At 44.5% G+C, this 18,310-nt stretch overlaps 1 protein-coding gene across 1 annotated transcript; it reads left to right on the forward strand.

The window, feature by feature from the left end:
* Positions 1-1,478: 1,478 nt before the first annotated feature.
* klf13 (Kruppel like factor 13) lies at positions 1,479-16,732 on the forward strand. The gene is made up of 2 exons (XM_061721819.1): positions 1,479-2,367; positions 14,427-16,732. The coding sequence occupies exons 1-2, from the start codon at positions 1,890-1,892 to the stop codon at positions 14,732-14,734; spliced, it is 786 nt and encodes a 261-aa protein (XP_061577803.1). The 5' UTR covers positions 1,479-1,889; the 3' UTR covers positions 14,735-16,732.
* Positions 16,733-18,310: the final 1,578 nt, after the last annotated feature.

Below are 18,310 nucleotides of genomic sequence, written 5' to 3' on the forward strand. Positions count from 1 at the left end.
ATCTAAGACCTATTTTAAACAGGCCTTGAATGTCTTAAAAACAAGCTTTTGAACGGCTCGTAGAAGCCACATCACACTGGACGGCTCATCCGGGCGGCTGTACAGACACTGCAGAATTTGGTTGCTTTCCTCCTTCTCTGAGTTGGCAGGCTGAGGGAAGACCACTATATGTTAAAGCAAGAAAAAACTTGTTTTTCATAAAAGGTCCCCTTTAACTTTGACTGAAATGTGTATTTCACTCAGACCTCAGAAAATGGTATGTATTTAAAAAAAAAGAAGAAAAAAAAAGTGAAAAATAAAAAGCCATGTTTTTTTCTTAAAAAAAATAAACCCCGTGTATCTCACTAACTTCCTGGTTGAGGCCATGGCTGTGTGGATTTAAGGTCCCCATGTGTCCCAACGGAAATCAGATCCTCTCCCAGTAACCTAACGTTAAGGTCAGAGCTCCGTGTGGGGATCGCCATCTGTCGCGAGAATCCTTCCTCCCATTCAATCAGGAGATAATTATCTTTCTCTGGTTGGCATGCGCAGCCTGAAAGTGTCAAAGAAAGCTTAATCTGAAATCTGAAAAAAAAAAAAAAAAAAAAAAAATCGGCTGCATATCTGAATCTTACGACGTAAGTATTAGGGCCAAACTAAGACCAAAAAAAATGGAAATTACGAGAATAAAGTCATAATGTAATGAGAATAAAGTCGTAAAATTATGAGAATAAAGTCATAATATTACGAGAATAAAGTCGTAATATTACGAGAATAAAGTTGTAATATATTATAAATATATAAATATAACTTCACAAGATGCTCAATATTCTTCATTTTAACACAGGGAGAAGACTGCTCTTCCTGTTAGAGTTCTCATAAATTACCACTTTATTTTCATAATATTATGACTTTATTCTCATAAATTACCACTTTATTCATTACGACTTTATTCTCGTAATGTCACAACTTTATTCTCTGAATTTTACGACTTTATTCTCTGAATTTTACGACTTTATTCTCGTAATATTACGACTTTATTCTCATAATATTACGACTTTATTCTCATTATATTACGACTTTATTCTATTACGACTTTATTCTCGCAACATTATGTCTTTATTCTCGTAATTTTACGACTTTATTCTCATTATATTATGACTTTATTCTCGTAATTTCCAATTTTTTTTGTTTTAGTTTGGCCCTAATACTCCGTCGTAGAATCTCGCATGGCGCATGGACAAAAACCTGTGCCGAAACTTTGGTGTGAAGGCTGATTTATGGTTCCGCGTTGCACCGACGCAGAGCCTACGGCGTAAGGTACGCGGGCGACGCGGGCCGTACCTTGCGCGTCGCCGCGTAACCTACGTGCGTCGATTTAACGCGGAACCATAAACCAGGCTTGACTCGTGCTGCTCGGTGTACCCGGGGACACGAGGAGCCAATGAATGAGCGCGGACTGTGACGGTGCTGCGGAGCGCTGGCGGCCGGCACGCCCCCCGCATGGATACACAGACCGGGAACAGGCGCTCCGGAGATGCACGCACGATGCTGGAGTCTGCGCGGAGCCGCAATGAGAGTTAACGCATCCAAGTTTCGAGAGTTCCTGTTATCAGCGTCGTTGCACTAAACAAAGACTTTGGTTTCTCTTTTCTCTTTCTCTCTCTCTGTCTGAGAGAGGGGGGGCTCTCAGGCTGTCTGCGTTTTTGTCCGAGGCGTTTCTCGCACAGGATGTTGATGATATTGGAAAGCCGGGTAAGATCATAAAGTCAGTTCTCTTGATGAGAACGACCTCTTCTTCACCGCCGCTAAACAAAGGGAACCTCGGTACAAGTACTTTTTTTTTAACCCCCCCACCCACCGCCCACCCCCCCAAAAAAGCCATCATTTTATTTTATTTTATTTTTTGAATGTCATTAAGAAGCAGAGGGGGTTGTTTCAAAGACAAAATGGATCACTTTGCAGCAGAGTGCCTTGTTTCAATGTCCAGTCGTGCAATTGTTCACGCTCCTAAAGGCAACAGGGAGATTAAACCCGAAATCCCATCCTCACCCAAGAACGGAGAGGAAATAAAAGATCCCCTGGTGAAGGATAACTCCTCGCTTTTCGTGGTCGCACGGATTCTGGCGGATTTTAACCAGCAGACTCCCGACAGTGTTGCCGAGCAGGCAAAAATAAAGGATGAGAGCATGTCGATCCTCATAGATGATGGAAACTCTGCCACACCTACCACCATCAACGATCCTTCGCCCAAACAAAGAGGCAAAAGACCGAGAGGTCGAATTGAGCAAGAACCACCTCAGAAAAAGCACAAATGCCACTATTCAGATTGCGAAAAAGTTTATGGCAAATCATCCCACCTCAAAGCCCATCTAAGGACACACACAGGTCAGTTGCACTGGATGCAAGTGTTTGTTTCTGTGAACATGACTAATTGCTTTTCCCTTGCGTATCCGAGAGTGGATGAGAATATTAAACCGAGAATAACTGATGCGAATTGTGGATTATTTCACATTTTTTTGGAGAAATGTGTTCAGAGGAGGGTGATTGCTGTGTTATGGGGTCATGAAATCATATTCAAGGATCCACCCTAAATGGAAATGATGAGCGCATTCAGCAGAGTTAAACCTGGATTAGTTCATAATCACGCATCTATAAAGTTAAGTGAACTTTGATATGTTTTTAATGTCTGTGGGAGGGAGGAGGGGGTCGTGAATGGTACCACGCCCACTCAAGTCTCCAGCTTTGTCACGGTTTTGCCTGTGCGCCCCCCCCCCCCTCGCACTGAACGCAAGCACATGCATGCGCCACCGCATTGGACAAAGTGTACGTAGTGAAACTGCAGTGCAAAGCACAGAAATTACACAGATCAAATTCCCAACATTATTTTCGTCCTCATTGATTAGACGTTGGGTTGTTTCGTGGCACCGTGAGAGAAAAAAAACCCCCACAAGATCAATCTTCAACAACATGTAGCCTCAGGTGCACTTTGCAGAAAAAAAAAATCCAAGTGTGCACCGGCATGCAGAAAGTTTAGATCAATCCAGAAAGTGTATCATCAACACTGCTGAGAGACACGACTGTCAAAATGCGCTCCGCGTCGGGCTGCAGCTTATGTTAGGCGTGACCTTCCCAAAGGTCCGTTTTTGGGGTTGTTTTTGTGCGCTTTGCGTCCCCGCAGGATGGGCCGCTGAGAAGTGGGGAGGGCGCGGAGATAAAAATCGACTCAAATTGGGGGGTTGATGGGAGCTGTGCAGCCGCCTGTCTGCCCATAGTCCTTTGTTATGATGTGCCACACCCCCGCTAGACAGACTGCCAGCTGATCTGGCCAGCAACAGACTCAGCTAGCTGAGCCTCGACTCAGGAGGCACTGCCTTTCTCCTGATCCAAGCACTGCAGCTGCACGCTTCATCTTTCCACTCCTTTCTTTACTCAAACACACCATCATCATCATCACCATCATCATCACCACGATCTTGACAGATCGATCTCTCTGGATCACAGGAGATAAGGCATGACCCATATTCACCCCATTTGTCTTTGACATAAAAAGGAAAAAAAAAATCAGAAACTCGTTTCCAAATATGTAGGAGATCTTCAAGTCATTCTTGCACTCTTCACCTCTCCGTTACATGCGGATGGCTGACAGGTTTAAATCCTCATCTGGGATCCAGTTGATGTTTTGTGTCTTGATATTCCCCTGGCTTTCAGAAACATTACACATCAGTGAAACATTCAGTTAAATAAAATAACAACTCGGGAGAAAACATGTCCAGACGCCACATGCTGAAGGATTTCCTTTGTACTCATTCGGCTTTGATTGCAGTCAAGTTTTTATTGTTACGCATTAACTGCAGCTTGAGCTGACTGCTGGGGTGTAAAATCAGTTTTTTTTTTTTCATACGTATGATAAAAAAATCTGTAAAGCTCCAGCATAATTTGGTAAATGATCATCCAAAGTCTAATGTGAAAGATAGATAGTAATTTCTTTTGTACTGTGTGTTTTAGCTCAGCGTTATTGCTGTTAATCAGTGCCAGGCCCCATGTCTTTTGTTTTGGGATACCTTCCCATTAAATCTATCTAATTGGTCCACATCCTATACTTTCATACAATGGGGATGGTTTTGCTTATTTGTTTGGTAAGATCCAGAAGGCTTCAGTTCTGCTGTTGCGTCTCAGCCAAACCTGCAACGCTCTCGCAGAGCCAGCCTCTGCCAATCAGCGTGTTTCCGCTCACTCCAGACCATGTGAAGCTTGGTGCACTTTTATTGCCTCGTACCAGCTCCACACTTGGCTCTGTGCCCATTAAGCATTTCCTTAACCTGCCTCTCTGTTTGGACACACTCTGGCGCTTGGCTTCACGATTGGTTCGTGTCCTATAAATTCTGATAATAATGACTCCCTCGGCTGGTTTGACTGGGTGGGCCCAGAATGTGGGTCATCTGAGTTCAGCCAGGCTGCTCCAGCTGGTCTTGCAGTGCTTTCATGGGGTAAGACTGGCAGTGTGTGCTTCCCTTCAGCCCCGACTAGCAGAGTACAGAGAGAATGGATCTCAGCCCAGACAGGTCCAGCCAAACGCAACTCTCTAATTGAGGGAATCACTGTTATAAACACCAGACAAAGAGGCAGGGACGAGATGTCCTCACTTGACTCTCGTAACACCCATTGCCTCATCATCCCAGCTTTTGTTGTTTTTGTACATGTGATTTGTCAGAGATGCACTGTATTCTTAATATAATGTTCAAAAGCTACATGGGGCAAATATATATCAGCATTCTACACTGAATTACCTTAATATGTACTTGTACAACCAGGAATCTCCCTGCAAACTTAAGGTTGTCATGAGGCTTCCCCCCCTGGTCAAGCTACATTAAAAGTCAGTTTTTATCATTCAGTTATAAACCTCTCTGGGAGTGGCTCCAGACAAATAGGTTCCATTTGAACACTCATTTCATGAGGGGCATCAGAGTGTAGCAGATACGGGTGCGCTTGCTCATTATACCGCATCCAGTCTGCTGGTGGAGAATCCACTGCAGTTTAGGGGTCTAAGGTTACCAGACAGCTTTTGTCTGGTGTCCCGGTGTGGGAGGTGGAGCTTTTCTGCTGTGGTATGGAAAATGCATTCATGTAACACTGATGAGCTGATAGTGGTATATCTAACAGATGTTGAAACCTGCTTCAGATTCTTTCCAACAACTTTTGAAAGCATTTTTTTGTAACTATTCATTTATGTGTGTGTGTGTGTGTGGTGTGTGTGTGTGTGTGTGTGTGTGTGTGTGTGTGTGTGTGTGTGTGTGTGTGTGTGTGTGTGTGTGTGTGTGTGGGGGGGTTCTCTGACTTAAAGCAACACAGAGGACCTTTTGCAGTTTTTCAGAGGGTGCTCCTACAGGTTAATTTACCTTTAAGACATTGCAGGATTTACTCTTATTCACTTTCATCATAACTTTCTGTGTCTATTCATCGGCTCTGTGATTTAGGGACATAAAGTAATAGACAGTTGTCATAAGCGATACTTTTCATGATTTTTGCTGATGTTAGGTATGGGAGACTGCAAGAGCTGGACAATGCTTTCCAAAAACTTCTTCAAATAATGCACAAGATAACTTCCTCAAGAGGAGGCTCACGGTCAAGAGAGTGCAAAGCGTTGATGTGAAACCACATTACTTTGCTCTGGTTGTGTCATGCCGATCTCCAGACAAGCGATGGCCCCTCGCTTTTCTGTTCTCCCTGCAGCCAGGGCCCTCAAAAAGTAATCTTGTCAGTGTTCAATACTTATTTGGAATCTACTGGATTCACAGGAAGTAACAGGGTCAAAATTAGTCCGCAACAAAGATCATAATGACGTATTTTACATTTGGGTGGGTGTTTTCATGTCTAGTGTTAGAGTGCCTCAACTACAGTCAGATGGCCATAAAACCCCCTGCTTTCCTAAAGTCTTGGGTGCCCCACCTCACATCATGGTTCCACTGCTGAAGATGCCTTTATTCATGTGTGTTACCTATTTTCAGCCGAATAACTGTGGTTAATGACATTTTTTAAAATGTTAAATCATCCCAAACTCCATGTGGAAAAAGCAGCAGGAGTTTGTGATTATATATGCTTCATCCCTGCCAGTGGTTTTATATTTGGCTGCACTGCAGCACAGAGTGCACAGTGTTCCTGTGTGGCTGGTGGCAGTGATGAGGTAGCAGGGTGGAGATGGGGTTTTCCTGCCCCTGCCCGAGTCCAACCCTGGCACGTCAATGGATAAACTCTTTCTGGGTAGAAGAGTTCAGCGCGTCTGCTTGCCACACAACAGGATTTCCACCACTTCTCGTCTAATGACGTAAAATGAAAAGACAATGCCTCAGTTTGAACAACAGTTTTCATCTGTGTCAAGCTGCACATTTTTAACCGTGTTAGCAGATGATCCATCCGCTACTCGATAGGTGACTTTGGTGGCATAACAAACCATTGAGGTATCAGCTCCAGGTTGACATTTGTGGTTCTGAGTGAAGCATCTCAGCTTTATTATGAGAATCAGAATCATCAGAATCATGTTTATTTATCAGGTCAAACAAGACAGGGAATTTGACTCAGTTATTTTCGCTACAGTAAATAGACAAATGGCAGCTCTTATTAACATATATACAATTTAAATAAAAAAGTGAAAGATGCATTTGCTAAATGAAGGCCTCAGAAATGTATTAATATATGAAATGATGAAAAACACATCTTCATTTGGTGGTCGGGTTAAAATTTAAAATTGTTTAATGCTTTATCAGCTTAACTGTTTGACGAAGGATCATTTTTCATCCAACATCTTACTAGCATTGGTATGTTAGCATCATTAGCATGTTAGCTGCATTAGGCCCTTGCTGTATATTTGATGTATCTCTCATGAATGAACTGGTTGGTTCATGAAGGTCATTAGTAGCTGTACAGTGGATGTCCAATTGAGGCAAAGTATTAGTTAAATCTACTTGATCCTCAGGATGTAAATAAAACCAGAGTGGAGCCACCATCTTGCCTGTTAATCTCCTGGTGCAGGTTACTCCCCCGTGGAAGACATCTTCAAGGCGTGTGCTGGAACACGTGGTGCCCATATGGTATCGGGTGCTGGTAGACGGACAGTTTCACACTCATGTTGGAATATAAGCCTTATTTGACTGTGATTAAGCAGCCGAGGAATGAGGATGGTGATAATCCTGAAAGGCCTCAGTCAGGCCGGGCCCTGGCTGTGCAGCCTTCGGTAGCCCATGGGGCTCATGTATTCTTTGGTTAGCTCGGGGGAGTAGCTCTATAAAAGCAGCTCTGTCTGTCCCCCCACGGGCCCCTCCCACCCTTTTCCAGCTTGCAAAGCAAAGTAGGTGCTGAAGCATGTTGAGCTGCAAGGCCCAGCTCTGTCCACGTCTTGTGGTGCGATGTTAATTACAAGCGACAGGAAGAGCGTGACATAGACCTGTGGAACAGTACACTTTTTAACCCCCCTCCCTTCATTTGCTGCTCAAAAGCTGCCGGCCACATCTAGCATATGATGCATGGATCTGCAGTGCAAAGACAAAATGTACAGTAGAGTGCAGTGGGGTGGGGGCGGGGTTGGACACCATATTTACTGTCAATGCCATCCATTGATGTAGGTCATTTATTCAGCTGCATCTGCAGCTAATCTGATTAACGTTTGAAGGGCTGTGACCTCAGCAGCAGAACGCTCTCCCGACAGGCCGCCCCCTTGCAGGGTCCCAGACTAACTGTCCATTGAGATGTGTTTTGGAGAAGCTTGTTTAAGAGAGGGACGATGGGACTGTTTTGTCTTTGGCTGTGATGTGTCTGTTCATGCCGGTATGTAAGGTGTGTCCCCCTCCTCTGAGTGATTAATCAAACAGTGGCGGACCGAAACAGAAGTGGGGTGTGGCCTTTGGGACAAAACAAGCTGTATTTTGCGGAGCCTTGCTGAAAGAGAGGCTAATCATTTTCTCTGGAAGACCTGAAAATACTTCTCCTACAGTCGGTGGTGACAGTATCAGCCAGTGCAGTGAGACAGCTTGCACTATCACTGTTCTCTGTGTCTTCTTATCAGGGTCTGGAAACCGTTTGTGCAATGTCTGTGCTGGATGAAGATCCCGTGAAAGCTATAGTGTCAGAGGTTATCTGTGGAATGACTTGGCACTGTACTGAGTGAGAGTCATGGATGATGGGGTATTCCTGTTCCCACCTGCTTCGGTGCACCAACTGTAAACACCCTTTAATGACTGCAGCAGTTTAGTGTGTCGTCAGTTAGCTTGGCTTCAAGAGATAAGCGCACTGCCTGGATCATCATGGCTGCAGGTGGTTTTAACATGCTCTCAAGGCTGAAGGAGAACATGCTCTCAAGGCTGAAGGAGAGTGACCATTCTGACTAAATGAGGCAAATGTGATATGCTGGTCGATGCCGGCCAAAACTGTCTGCCTTCCCTTCAAACAGTTAAGTGGCCGAAGTAATATATAGCAAAGTGTATGCGGGAATCAGATAGTTGACAACAGTGAACATTTCCGTGTGAATGTCGATAGTCCTGCGTGTAGATTAGGAGGAGGGAGTTATGCTTAGTACGTGCAGCCTCTGTGATTGAAATGCATTAGAACAGGGCCCTTCCTGCTGGGAGTATGGCAGTTGCTATTGTTCACAACCTCACAGCTATGGGCCAAACAAGGGAAGGCATGCTATTCAGCAACAAGCACTGTCCCTCTCAATAAAGACAAAAGATGGTGATACATTAAAGTGCTCAAAGTTTTCAGAGCTTTCTCGTGACAAGTTAGAGCTGATTCTCAGCAAGAGCACCTCACCCACCCCAATGGGCCCTTTGTTGGGCCTGCAGAGTTCTCCGCAGCTCAGTCCGGATGAATCCTCCAAGAAAACATGTTGTAACTGGGTGGTTTTCTTGTTTTTTTTCTCGTCTCCCACTGAGCTTTCATGGACAAGGAGCCACATAAACAATTGTTCTGATCACCAATGTGTTTCAGATCACGCAGTGTTTCTCTGCAGGCCACAGAGCCGTGGATGTCTTTGTTGTTATTTATGCACAAGTGAAGCTTGCATACACTGGTTTGTGAACAATGAAAGGAGGAGCTGCAAAAATTGTTCTGTGCATTTGTTGTTCTGCAGACATATGATAGCGTTTATACCTTCCTGGCACATGATGGTGAGTGTCTGGGAAGAGGCTGGGTATGATTGGGTTAACCCCGTCTACTGTGGTTTCTGCTGATAGCCATTTAAGTAATACTCAAAATCCCATGAATGGTCTGACGGCTGGGAGAGATGCACTCCTGGTTACAGGTCATAGTCTGTTGTACACATGAAATGAAATGAAATTACAGGTTTGTGCTCAGTCTTGCAACTGGAGTTAGTGGTGTCCCTCTCATTTCATGTTGCCAAGCTGACTGTGCCACCAGGCCTGAACTGAAATGAGGAAGCTCTTAGTCTGGAGAGCTGTGATCTGAAGTCTGGCTCTCATTTTACTCTTCTGCTTGAGTCATTTTCCTCTAAAAGTCTTTGCAGGTTTGAGGGATGTCTTGTTTTTGTTCTGAGCCGTGCAAATTATTTATCCTACCATAGTTCTCACTGAGAAAAATTAACCTCAACATGATTTACGATTCACCCATAGCGTCTGTGTTTTCCCCTCTCACTCCGCAGAGCTATTTACGCTAGTACGTGTATGCAGGGATCACATGGACGGTTCAGGTGTACACTCTGTGCCCGTGTCTGAGGACACACAAGGAATGTTATCTGCTTCTGGCTGAAATGCTGGTAGCTTTCATTGGAGCAGGTGATCAAGCTCAGCTCCTGTACTGCTGCTTACGTCAAGAAGAGATCTGATCTTGCCCTTGCAGATAGCATCCCTTACACCAGGGAGCCGGACTGCATTTCTCTCAACAATTTTCTCTAAAAACTGGCCAGATATGAATGAGATGAGGATGGAAGGACTAACTGTTTATTTACTGACTCAGTGGACTTGTCCAGGACAGTTATATAACTAGAGTACCTGTGACATAATAAAAGCCTTTTTTGGGGGGGGCAGTGGGGGGACAAGTGCTTAGTAGAGGTGCAGTTTGTGTGCATGATGTAACTCAGTTTATGGGTAACTGGGTCACTGTGTTCATTTAAGAAACGGTTCCCTGGTTTCTCTCCCTCCTCCTCCTTCTCCTCCTCCTCCTCTTCCCTCAACCTCTGCAACTGCCACATTCTAAGAAAGACAAAACCAGACCCTGGATGTGGCTCGCTGCCAGGGGCGGGATAGCCAATCAGTGGGGCCTGACATCACGGCTGTCACGGTACCCTGCTGTGACCTCACTGTAACTCAACGGAAGAAAAGCAGTGTAAGAGGATCAGCCGGAGCGATTCCTTTTTTAAGCAGAGATGCCGTGTAATTGCTACAAATTGTTGATATAGAGTGGACAGGGACACCCTCCAGCATCTATCCGTCCATGGAAAGGTTAGATAAGCAGGGTCAGCAGTCAGAGCGGCAAGGCCCAGACCCACCCTCTTCCTGGCCACCTCCTCCAGCTTTTCCCTAGGGGATAGACAGTTCCTCTCAAATAACTGAACTTCTCACCCTCCCTCGACGTGTGATATCATCACTTCCACTCAGAAAAAAAACACCTATTCCCTAAAACTATCTATTACGGGCATTGCAGCATTTATCACTTTAATTTGTATCCTGTAAATTAACGACAGGAGTTGAGGAGTCATTTTCATGCCTTTCCTTTTAGCGTGTGACAGTTCATCTGACTATTATTCATATTGTTGCCCTGAAAATAGTCTCTAACTCATTTGCCCTGTCCCAGTGAATTGCTGCTCATTATCAGATGCTTCAACTACACGTTACTTTATCAGGGCGACTTGACTGGATATCGCAGCCCAGGCTCTCTTGTGTCCGTTCAAATATTAATGCAGCTGGATCTGTTACGCCGCACATTGAGCCTTAAGCAGCCTGCAGAAGTTAGCTGTACTTTTAGGCCACTAACTCCTTTTGCAGTGACAGGAGGCAGCCCGGGCTCCTTTTCTTATTAATATGGTATGAAATCAGTCTAACGTGGGACACCTCAGTCATACGACTGCTTTGAAATTTACGGCCCTTCTCTTTTCACCAGGAGCTACGCTTCGAGGAAAGTGAACTTAAGCGTTCGGGGGCAGCTTCAAACAATGGCAGCAGCTGTATTTTCATGAAATGTAATCATAATTTCACGCTGGGCAGATGGGCACGTTTCTCTATACCTGAAGATTGACATCAGCTCAGGTAGTTTGTATAAAAGGCCATGGGGGCGTGTGTATATGCAAATGTACATTTGTCGTTCTGAGATGGTAACACCCTGTTGGAGCCTGCAGGAACTGGAGTGGGCAAGGCCAACTGAGTCTGTCTGAGGGCTGAGGTGAGGCGTCAGCGGCAGGAACACAGACCGTACTGTCTAGACTTGCTCTGTCTGTCTGCATGTTTTGTAACCAAGCAGAATGGGGGGTGGGGGGGTGGGGAGGGGACCAAGACGAGTAGTGCAGCAGAGTTCATGTTTTTTGAGACTCTCTGGCATCAGGTAGCATATGAGTGTTTGATGCTTGCAGCACTGTTTCCATTGTCCCCCTGAGGGAAACGACAGAACAAAGAAAACCTTTGCCAGGCCCATTCTTCATGTACCATCTATAAACATACAGGTATATCACCATCTCTTTCCCCTTCATACGTCTGCATGGTAAATCATATTCAAAAGAAGGGAAGCTTAACATTCTCCATAGACTATACTTATGGATGTTGTTTTTTCTTATTCAGAAACTCAACGAAATTACACCAAATGAAATAAAGTTGTTAAGGCATTTTCACCAACTACACAAACTGCTGCTTGTATGTTCAGTTAGCACTATTTCCACTGCACAATAAATGGAGGTAAATCTGTAACGTATGTTAAAAGTGTATGTGTTTATGTATGTATGTATGTATATATATATATATATATATATATATATATATATATATATATATATATATATATATATATATATATATCCATCTGGCATTGAGTAGATATGTTTCAAGCTCATTTTTATTGGCGGGGGGAGGGTGTAATTTCCCATGTGCCGAGTCACAGATAGCTGCATGTTGGGAAATGGGCTGGGTAATCATTATGAGTGTGATTAGCATCTGGAGCGTAGATAATTAAACTGTGTCTGCTTCGCTCATGCCATGCCCATTTTTTAGTTGATTTATTGGAAATCTCATTGTTACAGCCTATTAGTCTCATGTCATTTCATATTTTGTTGAGATTTTATTGGTTTTTAATATCCTTCTCCTTACTCATATATCAAACATAGTTTCAGAAAAACTTTCTGGTCATCCCTGGTGTTAAGAGTCACTGCGGGCAGCGATGAGCGATGTAATAAACATATTACATTATGAGCGCCAGTTTTATCAGCAGATTAGCCGTCATCATTTGAATAATGTCACACTGAAACTGGCACCAGTCTGAAAAGGCTCAGTTTACCTGTCTGTCCACACATTAAATACTCCTGAAGGTGGGGGCATGTTTGGGGCGGCTATGACATGTTTTGGCCCATTTACCACAAATCAGATATAGTTTACATTCCTGTTTGCTATTTCCCAAGAAAAGTTGAACTTTTTTCGATTTTAACAGCCCTTTAATCATGTTGTTTCAACCTTTAAGGCTGCCACTGGAGAGATAACATTTGTTTCACTACAGTTTCGAGATAAAAATATCTTTAAGCCATTGTCATTTTTCTTACATCAATACAATATTGAGCTACAGGCACGTATACATTCGCTGGCCACTTTATTCGGTACACCTTGCTAGTACTGGGTTAGATTCAAAAAGGTACTGGAAACATTCCTCAGAGAGTTTGGTCCATATTGACATGATAGCATAATGCAATTGCTGCAGATTTGTTGGCTGCAGATCCATGATGCGAATCTCCCGTTCCACCACATCCCAAAGGTGCTCTATTGGATTGAGATCTGGTGACTGTGGAGGACATTTGAAGACAGTGAACTCATTGCCATGTTAAAGAAACCAGTCTGAGATGATTCGTGCTTTATGAAATGGTGTGATATCCTGCTGGAAGTAGCCATCAGAAGATGGTACACTGGTCATAAAGGGATGGACATGGTCAGCAACAATTCCCAGGTAGGCTGTGCCGTGGACACGATGCTCAGTTGGTACTAATGGGCCCAAAGTGTGCCAGGAAAATATCCCCCACACCATTACACCACCACCAACCTGAACCGTTGATCCAAGGCAGGATGGATCAATGCTTTCATGTTGTTGATGCCAAATTCTGACCCTATCATCCGAATGTTGCAGCAGAAATCGAGACTCAACAGACCAGGCATCGTTTTTCCAATCTTCTGTTGTCCAGTGTTGGTGAGCCTGTGCGAATTGTAGCCTCAGTTTCCTGTTGTTAGCTGACAGGAGTGGCACCCAGGTGTGGTCTTCTGCTGCTGTACATCCGCCTCAAGGTTCCACGTGTCGTGCGTTCAGATATGCTGTTCTGCATACCTCGGTTGTAACAAGTGGTTATTTGAGTTACTGTTGCCTTTCTATTAGCTTGAACCAGTCTGGCCATTCTCCTCTGACCTCTGGCATCAACAAGGCATTTGCGCCACAGAACTGCCGCTCACTGGATATTTTCTCTTCTTCGGACCATTCTCTGTAAACTCTAGAGATTGTTGTGCATGAAAATCCCAGTAGATCAGCAGTTTCTGAAATACTCAGACCAGCCCATCTGGCACCAACAACCATGCCACGTTAAAAATCACTTAAATCACCTTTCTTCCCCATTCTGATGCTCGGTTTGAACTGCATCAGATCGGCTTGACCATGTCTACACACCTAAAGGCATCGAGTTGTTGCCATGTGATTGGCTGATTAGAAATTTGGGTTTGCATTTTGAAGAATGGTTGAATGGATATTTCAATATGGGAAAAAAACCCTCCTTTGTACTGCTTTAAAAGCACATTTCTCATAATATCCACACTTTTTCTGGTGTTGCAATTCACTGGCGTAATAGCATCTGCATAATGTACACTAAACAAATCATTATAAGTGAAAATGAAGCAAAATTAGCCAGAAAAGAGAAAGAAAAAAAAGTCAGATGCAGGGAGAAAAATCGCTGATTCAAATCCAAGCTGGAGCCTTTTTGTGTAGTTTGCATTATGTTCCCGTGTTCGTGTGGCTTTTCCAGATACTTTGGTTTGCTACTACAGTCTGTAAACATGCACGTCAGGTTACCTGCTGAGTCTGAAGTCACCCGAATGAGTGTGCATGGTTGTTTGTCGATATGTGGCCCTGTGATGGACTTGGGACCCGTCTTTTGGCCAAATGCAGCCGGGATGGGTTTCAGTTCACCCCTGTGACCATAAAGAGGAGGATGTTGGATAGATGCCACTTTCTTCTACTGTAACTGGATCTTTTCTGTGTGTGTCTTGCAGGCGAACGACCCTTCCCATGCACTTGGCCCGACTGCAGTAAGAAATTTGCCCGGTCCGATGAGCTGGCCCGCCACTACCGCACCCACACAGGGGAGAAGAAGTTCGGCTGCCCACTTTGCGACAAGCGCTTCATGCGCAGCGACCACCTGATGAAGCATGCCCGGCGTCACTCAGACTTCCAGCCCGGCATGCTGAAGAGGCCCCACGGCGGCAACGCCAAACGCCCCAGCTCGCTTAGCGACTACAGCCGCTCGGATGCCTCCAGCCCCACTCTCAGCCCCACCCTCAGTCCAGCCAACTCGCCTTAAACTGAAACCCGGACGCACTTTTCTGCCTCCATACGTTGAGGCCCATGTTTTTTTCATCTTAACACTTTTGTTGCACAGTTGCCAGCAACTGAACGCCCCGCCCTCCCCAATGCTTTGCTGTTCCCGTGCTTGCTGTGGTGTACCATACTGTACATAACTGCTAATTGTAGTGCAATTACTTGTGTGATCCTTAAAGAAGATAATGCCTTTCCCGGATGGTGATATCTACGTTCTGTACCACATGTCTGTACTTTTTGTTTTTTCTTTTCTTAGCTTCTGATCATGGCTAGTTGTTCAACGTATGTTTGCAGTTTAGACGGAGAAAAGAACAGACAGACTCCCTGATAAGTCTTATCAAAAACGTTTTTTTTGTTTTTTAAGTATTGTTTTTTTGGGTTTGTGTTTTGAACAGGTTGGAAGAAGGGGTACACATACACACACACACCTCAGGATTGAAGACACTTACGATTTCCGTAATACCACAGTACTTAAAAGTACACACATCGACTGCACAATATACTCATCACTTTACTCTGAAATTCAACGGGGGTTGAATTTTGTGCCCTGCTCAGGGATGGCCTTGTTAGCTTGAAAGAATGAACATGGTGAAGAGAAACACACATTACATATATCGCAGCCTTACACTTACAACACGATTTGCACTCTATACTTTTCAGTTGGCTTTCAAGGAAATTAGCCGTTCAGTTATGTGGTTATTTATACCCAAAAGTCCTGCCCTCTGTTATGTTCGTCATTACAGCGTTTTTTTTTTTGGAGAAAACAATCATAGCCCTCAGCGTGAGAAGGAAAATACATCTGTAATGTTGGAAACACTGGCGTTACGCTTGGTTCGGTGTGCTCTGCGTTACTTAGTTGTATTCAGGTTAACGTGCGTGGGAGGAACGTGAGATCGGGTTAATAGTTATTATAAACGGACGTATTAGTGTAAACATTTTCTGAACCTTTACAAAGAGACAGTTTCAAAGCAGCTGTTCACGCTCAAAGAAAAATGCCGTCTCATCGGTGAGGGTTTGTTCCCAAAGTGGAAACAAAGGGACTAAAGTTGAAAAAGTTGCCCATCTCTAAAGCACAGAGGGAAAATGACCAAAGAAAAGAGTGAATGAAAGAGTTTTATTCATTCCTGAAGCTGCCCTGCGCAGAGGCCTGCCGCTCTTTGGCAACAACACAGGTAGAGCCAGACGCCTGCTCACTTTTCAACTCCTGCCGCCGCCTTTGGTGGCTTCCTCGAAGGGAAACAGCTGCACCCAAAAGAATCTTTGCGCTGCCTTCGTGGAAGGATTGCTCGCTTGACATTCCCCAAGCAGTCCTTCCTATTCAGGCTCTACCTGTCCCGTCAAGGCAGCGAGGCGCCGAGCCTGCCAAACTACGCGGAGGCTGCCTAATTCGGAGGTCAAATTCAGGCCAGAGCGTTAGGCAAGGACTGAGCTGGGTTGGGCTGTTGCATCTCCAGCTCGGAGGGGGACAAAGGAAATATCTACGACAAGCAGGCAAGAGAGGGCAGGTCCTGATAAAAGAGGAGAGGTTTATCACCAGCTGAACAGCACAAAGGAGGAGACGCGCAGTCGCAGACACCCTTGTTTCCTCCTCCTTCCCCTCAACCCCCCCACCCCTCTGCCAGCATAAAAATGGCTGTAATTAGTGGCTTTATCTAAACTGTGGGATTAAAGGAGAAAAAGGAGAGGTGTATGAACAACATTTGTATGTAGACAACACCCACACCATGGGTGGGATCTGCCCCACTCCAATCTAAGCACAAACAGAATTCCTTCTGCTCCTGCCGGAGAGTCGGATTTCACAACGCCAAGGAAGCCGTCTCTCCAGGCTCCCGCCGATAAACCCCAACTCCCAAACAGCTGCTTTCAAACTTTCCTCTCACAACAAGGGAGGCTTTTTACGCCGTTGTGAAAACATCTGAACCAAAATGAGCATATCAGCAAAGCGCAGAGCTTGATTAACCCCCCCCCCCCCCCCCCCCCCCCCCCCCCCGTCCACCATCATTTAGCATGTGACGCTCAGATGTCCCGTGAGAAAACTCACTTGTGTTTCTAGGCAGACATGCCTCAATAAGTCAGGCAAAAGGCACGGTAAACCTTCCATGGAAACGGGCACCCCTATCAAAACTGCCACAGCACCGCTGGTCTGTGTTATGCCTGCATTTTCTTTTAATAATGCAGCGCTGCGGTGGGAAATGGCGTCACCCGTGTCGTTGCGACCCGTCAGACTCCTTCGACCTGACTGCCATCCCCATCCGTACCTGAGAACTCAGCCTGGCTGACTCTGGCCCTGCAGCCTGGGCCGTGACGCTGCATGCATGCTAACTTTGCCTTGAAAGCGGAGAGTGTTTCTTGGTGGGGTTTTTTTTTTTTTAGGCGTTCTGGCAGGTGTAAGTTCATGAATGGCAGGCCTTGTCCCTCGTCCTCCACAGCAGCTATCTCCCTTTAAAGTTTTGATGAATCTGCTCTTTCCCATTCTACAGAAAGAAAACATCTCCTATTTAGATCCAAGGCAGTGGTTTCCTTCAAATACCGCACACATGCACATACATCATGTATGTATGTATATATATATATATATATATATATATATATATATATATATATATATATATATATATATATATATATATATATATATATATATATATATATATATACACACATATAGACACACATATAGACACACAAAAACAATTTGTAAAATGTTTAAATAGTTTCAAGGCTACAAGATGACACTTTGAATGCCGCTGATCATCAGCTCTCAGACAGAAGTGAGAGTCTTACATTTTTACAACTGCTGTTGAACAGCTTTTTTTTTTTTGTTTCTGTCCACAACATTTTTTTTAAATGATTTTAAACCTGAATTGAAATGGGACTCTTGCTTGCAAAAAAAAAAAAAAAGAAGAAGAATTTTCTGAGTAGCTCACCATCAAGCATTAATCAGTTTTTAATCTATAATCTGCACATTTTCCTCAGGGTCGACATCTGCCGAGCAGATATATGGGACAGTTTCTGGATTTTGTTGTAACATCAGTTTGCCGCACGCATATATATCAGCCTGCCTCCCCTCGGTGTTCCTGGGTGCTTATAGTGTTCACTGCAGGTCAGTGTCCGACAACACTGGAAACACAGGAGCACGTCAGTGCAGGCCCAGCCCCTTTGCCTAATCTGTGTCTTCATACAGTAACATCCTACTGTCCTGCTGTTGATGTACTCTGGAACTGTGTTCGGAGGAACGGCCCTTTAAACACCGCTGACTCTTAGAGGGAGTGGACATACGGGACGGGAGACTCCTACCGTCTGAAAATAAAGCGGCTGCGACAGTGTAGACACCCCAGTCTGCCCATCCATCCAGACTGCATCAGTGATATGTAAGGCGCCCACAGGCAGAGTGTCCACAAACTTTTAATCTAACTGTAAGAAATGTACTTGAATAATTCCAACACAAAAGGCCATTGAACACAGTTTTGTACATGTCCTATTTTATTGTACTTGCTTTGGTTGTCTAATTATTAACCTCTGAAGAAAGGTGTAAAGTCTTTTTGTTCAGTGTTTCATG

Source organism: Cololabis saira, chromosome 5 (genome assembly GCF_033807715.1).
Source record: "Cololabis saira isolate AMF1-May2022 chromosome 5, fColSai1.1, whole genome shotgun sequence".
NCBI classification, from domain to species: Eukaryota; Metazoa; Chordata; class Actinopteri; order Beloniformes; family Belonidae; genus Cololabis; species Cololabis saira.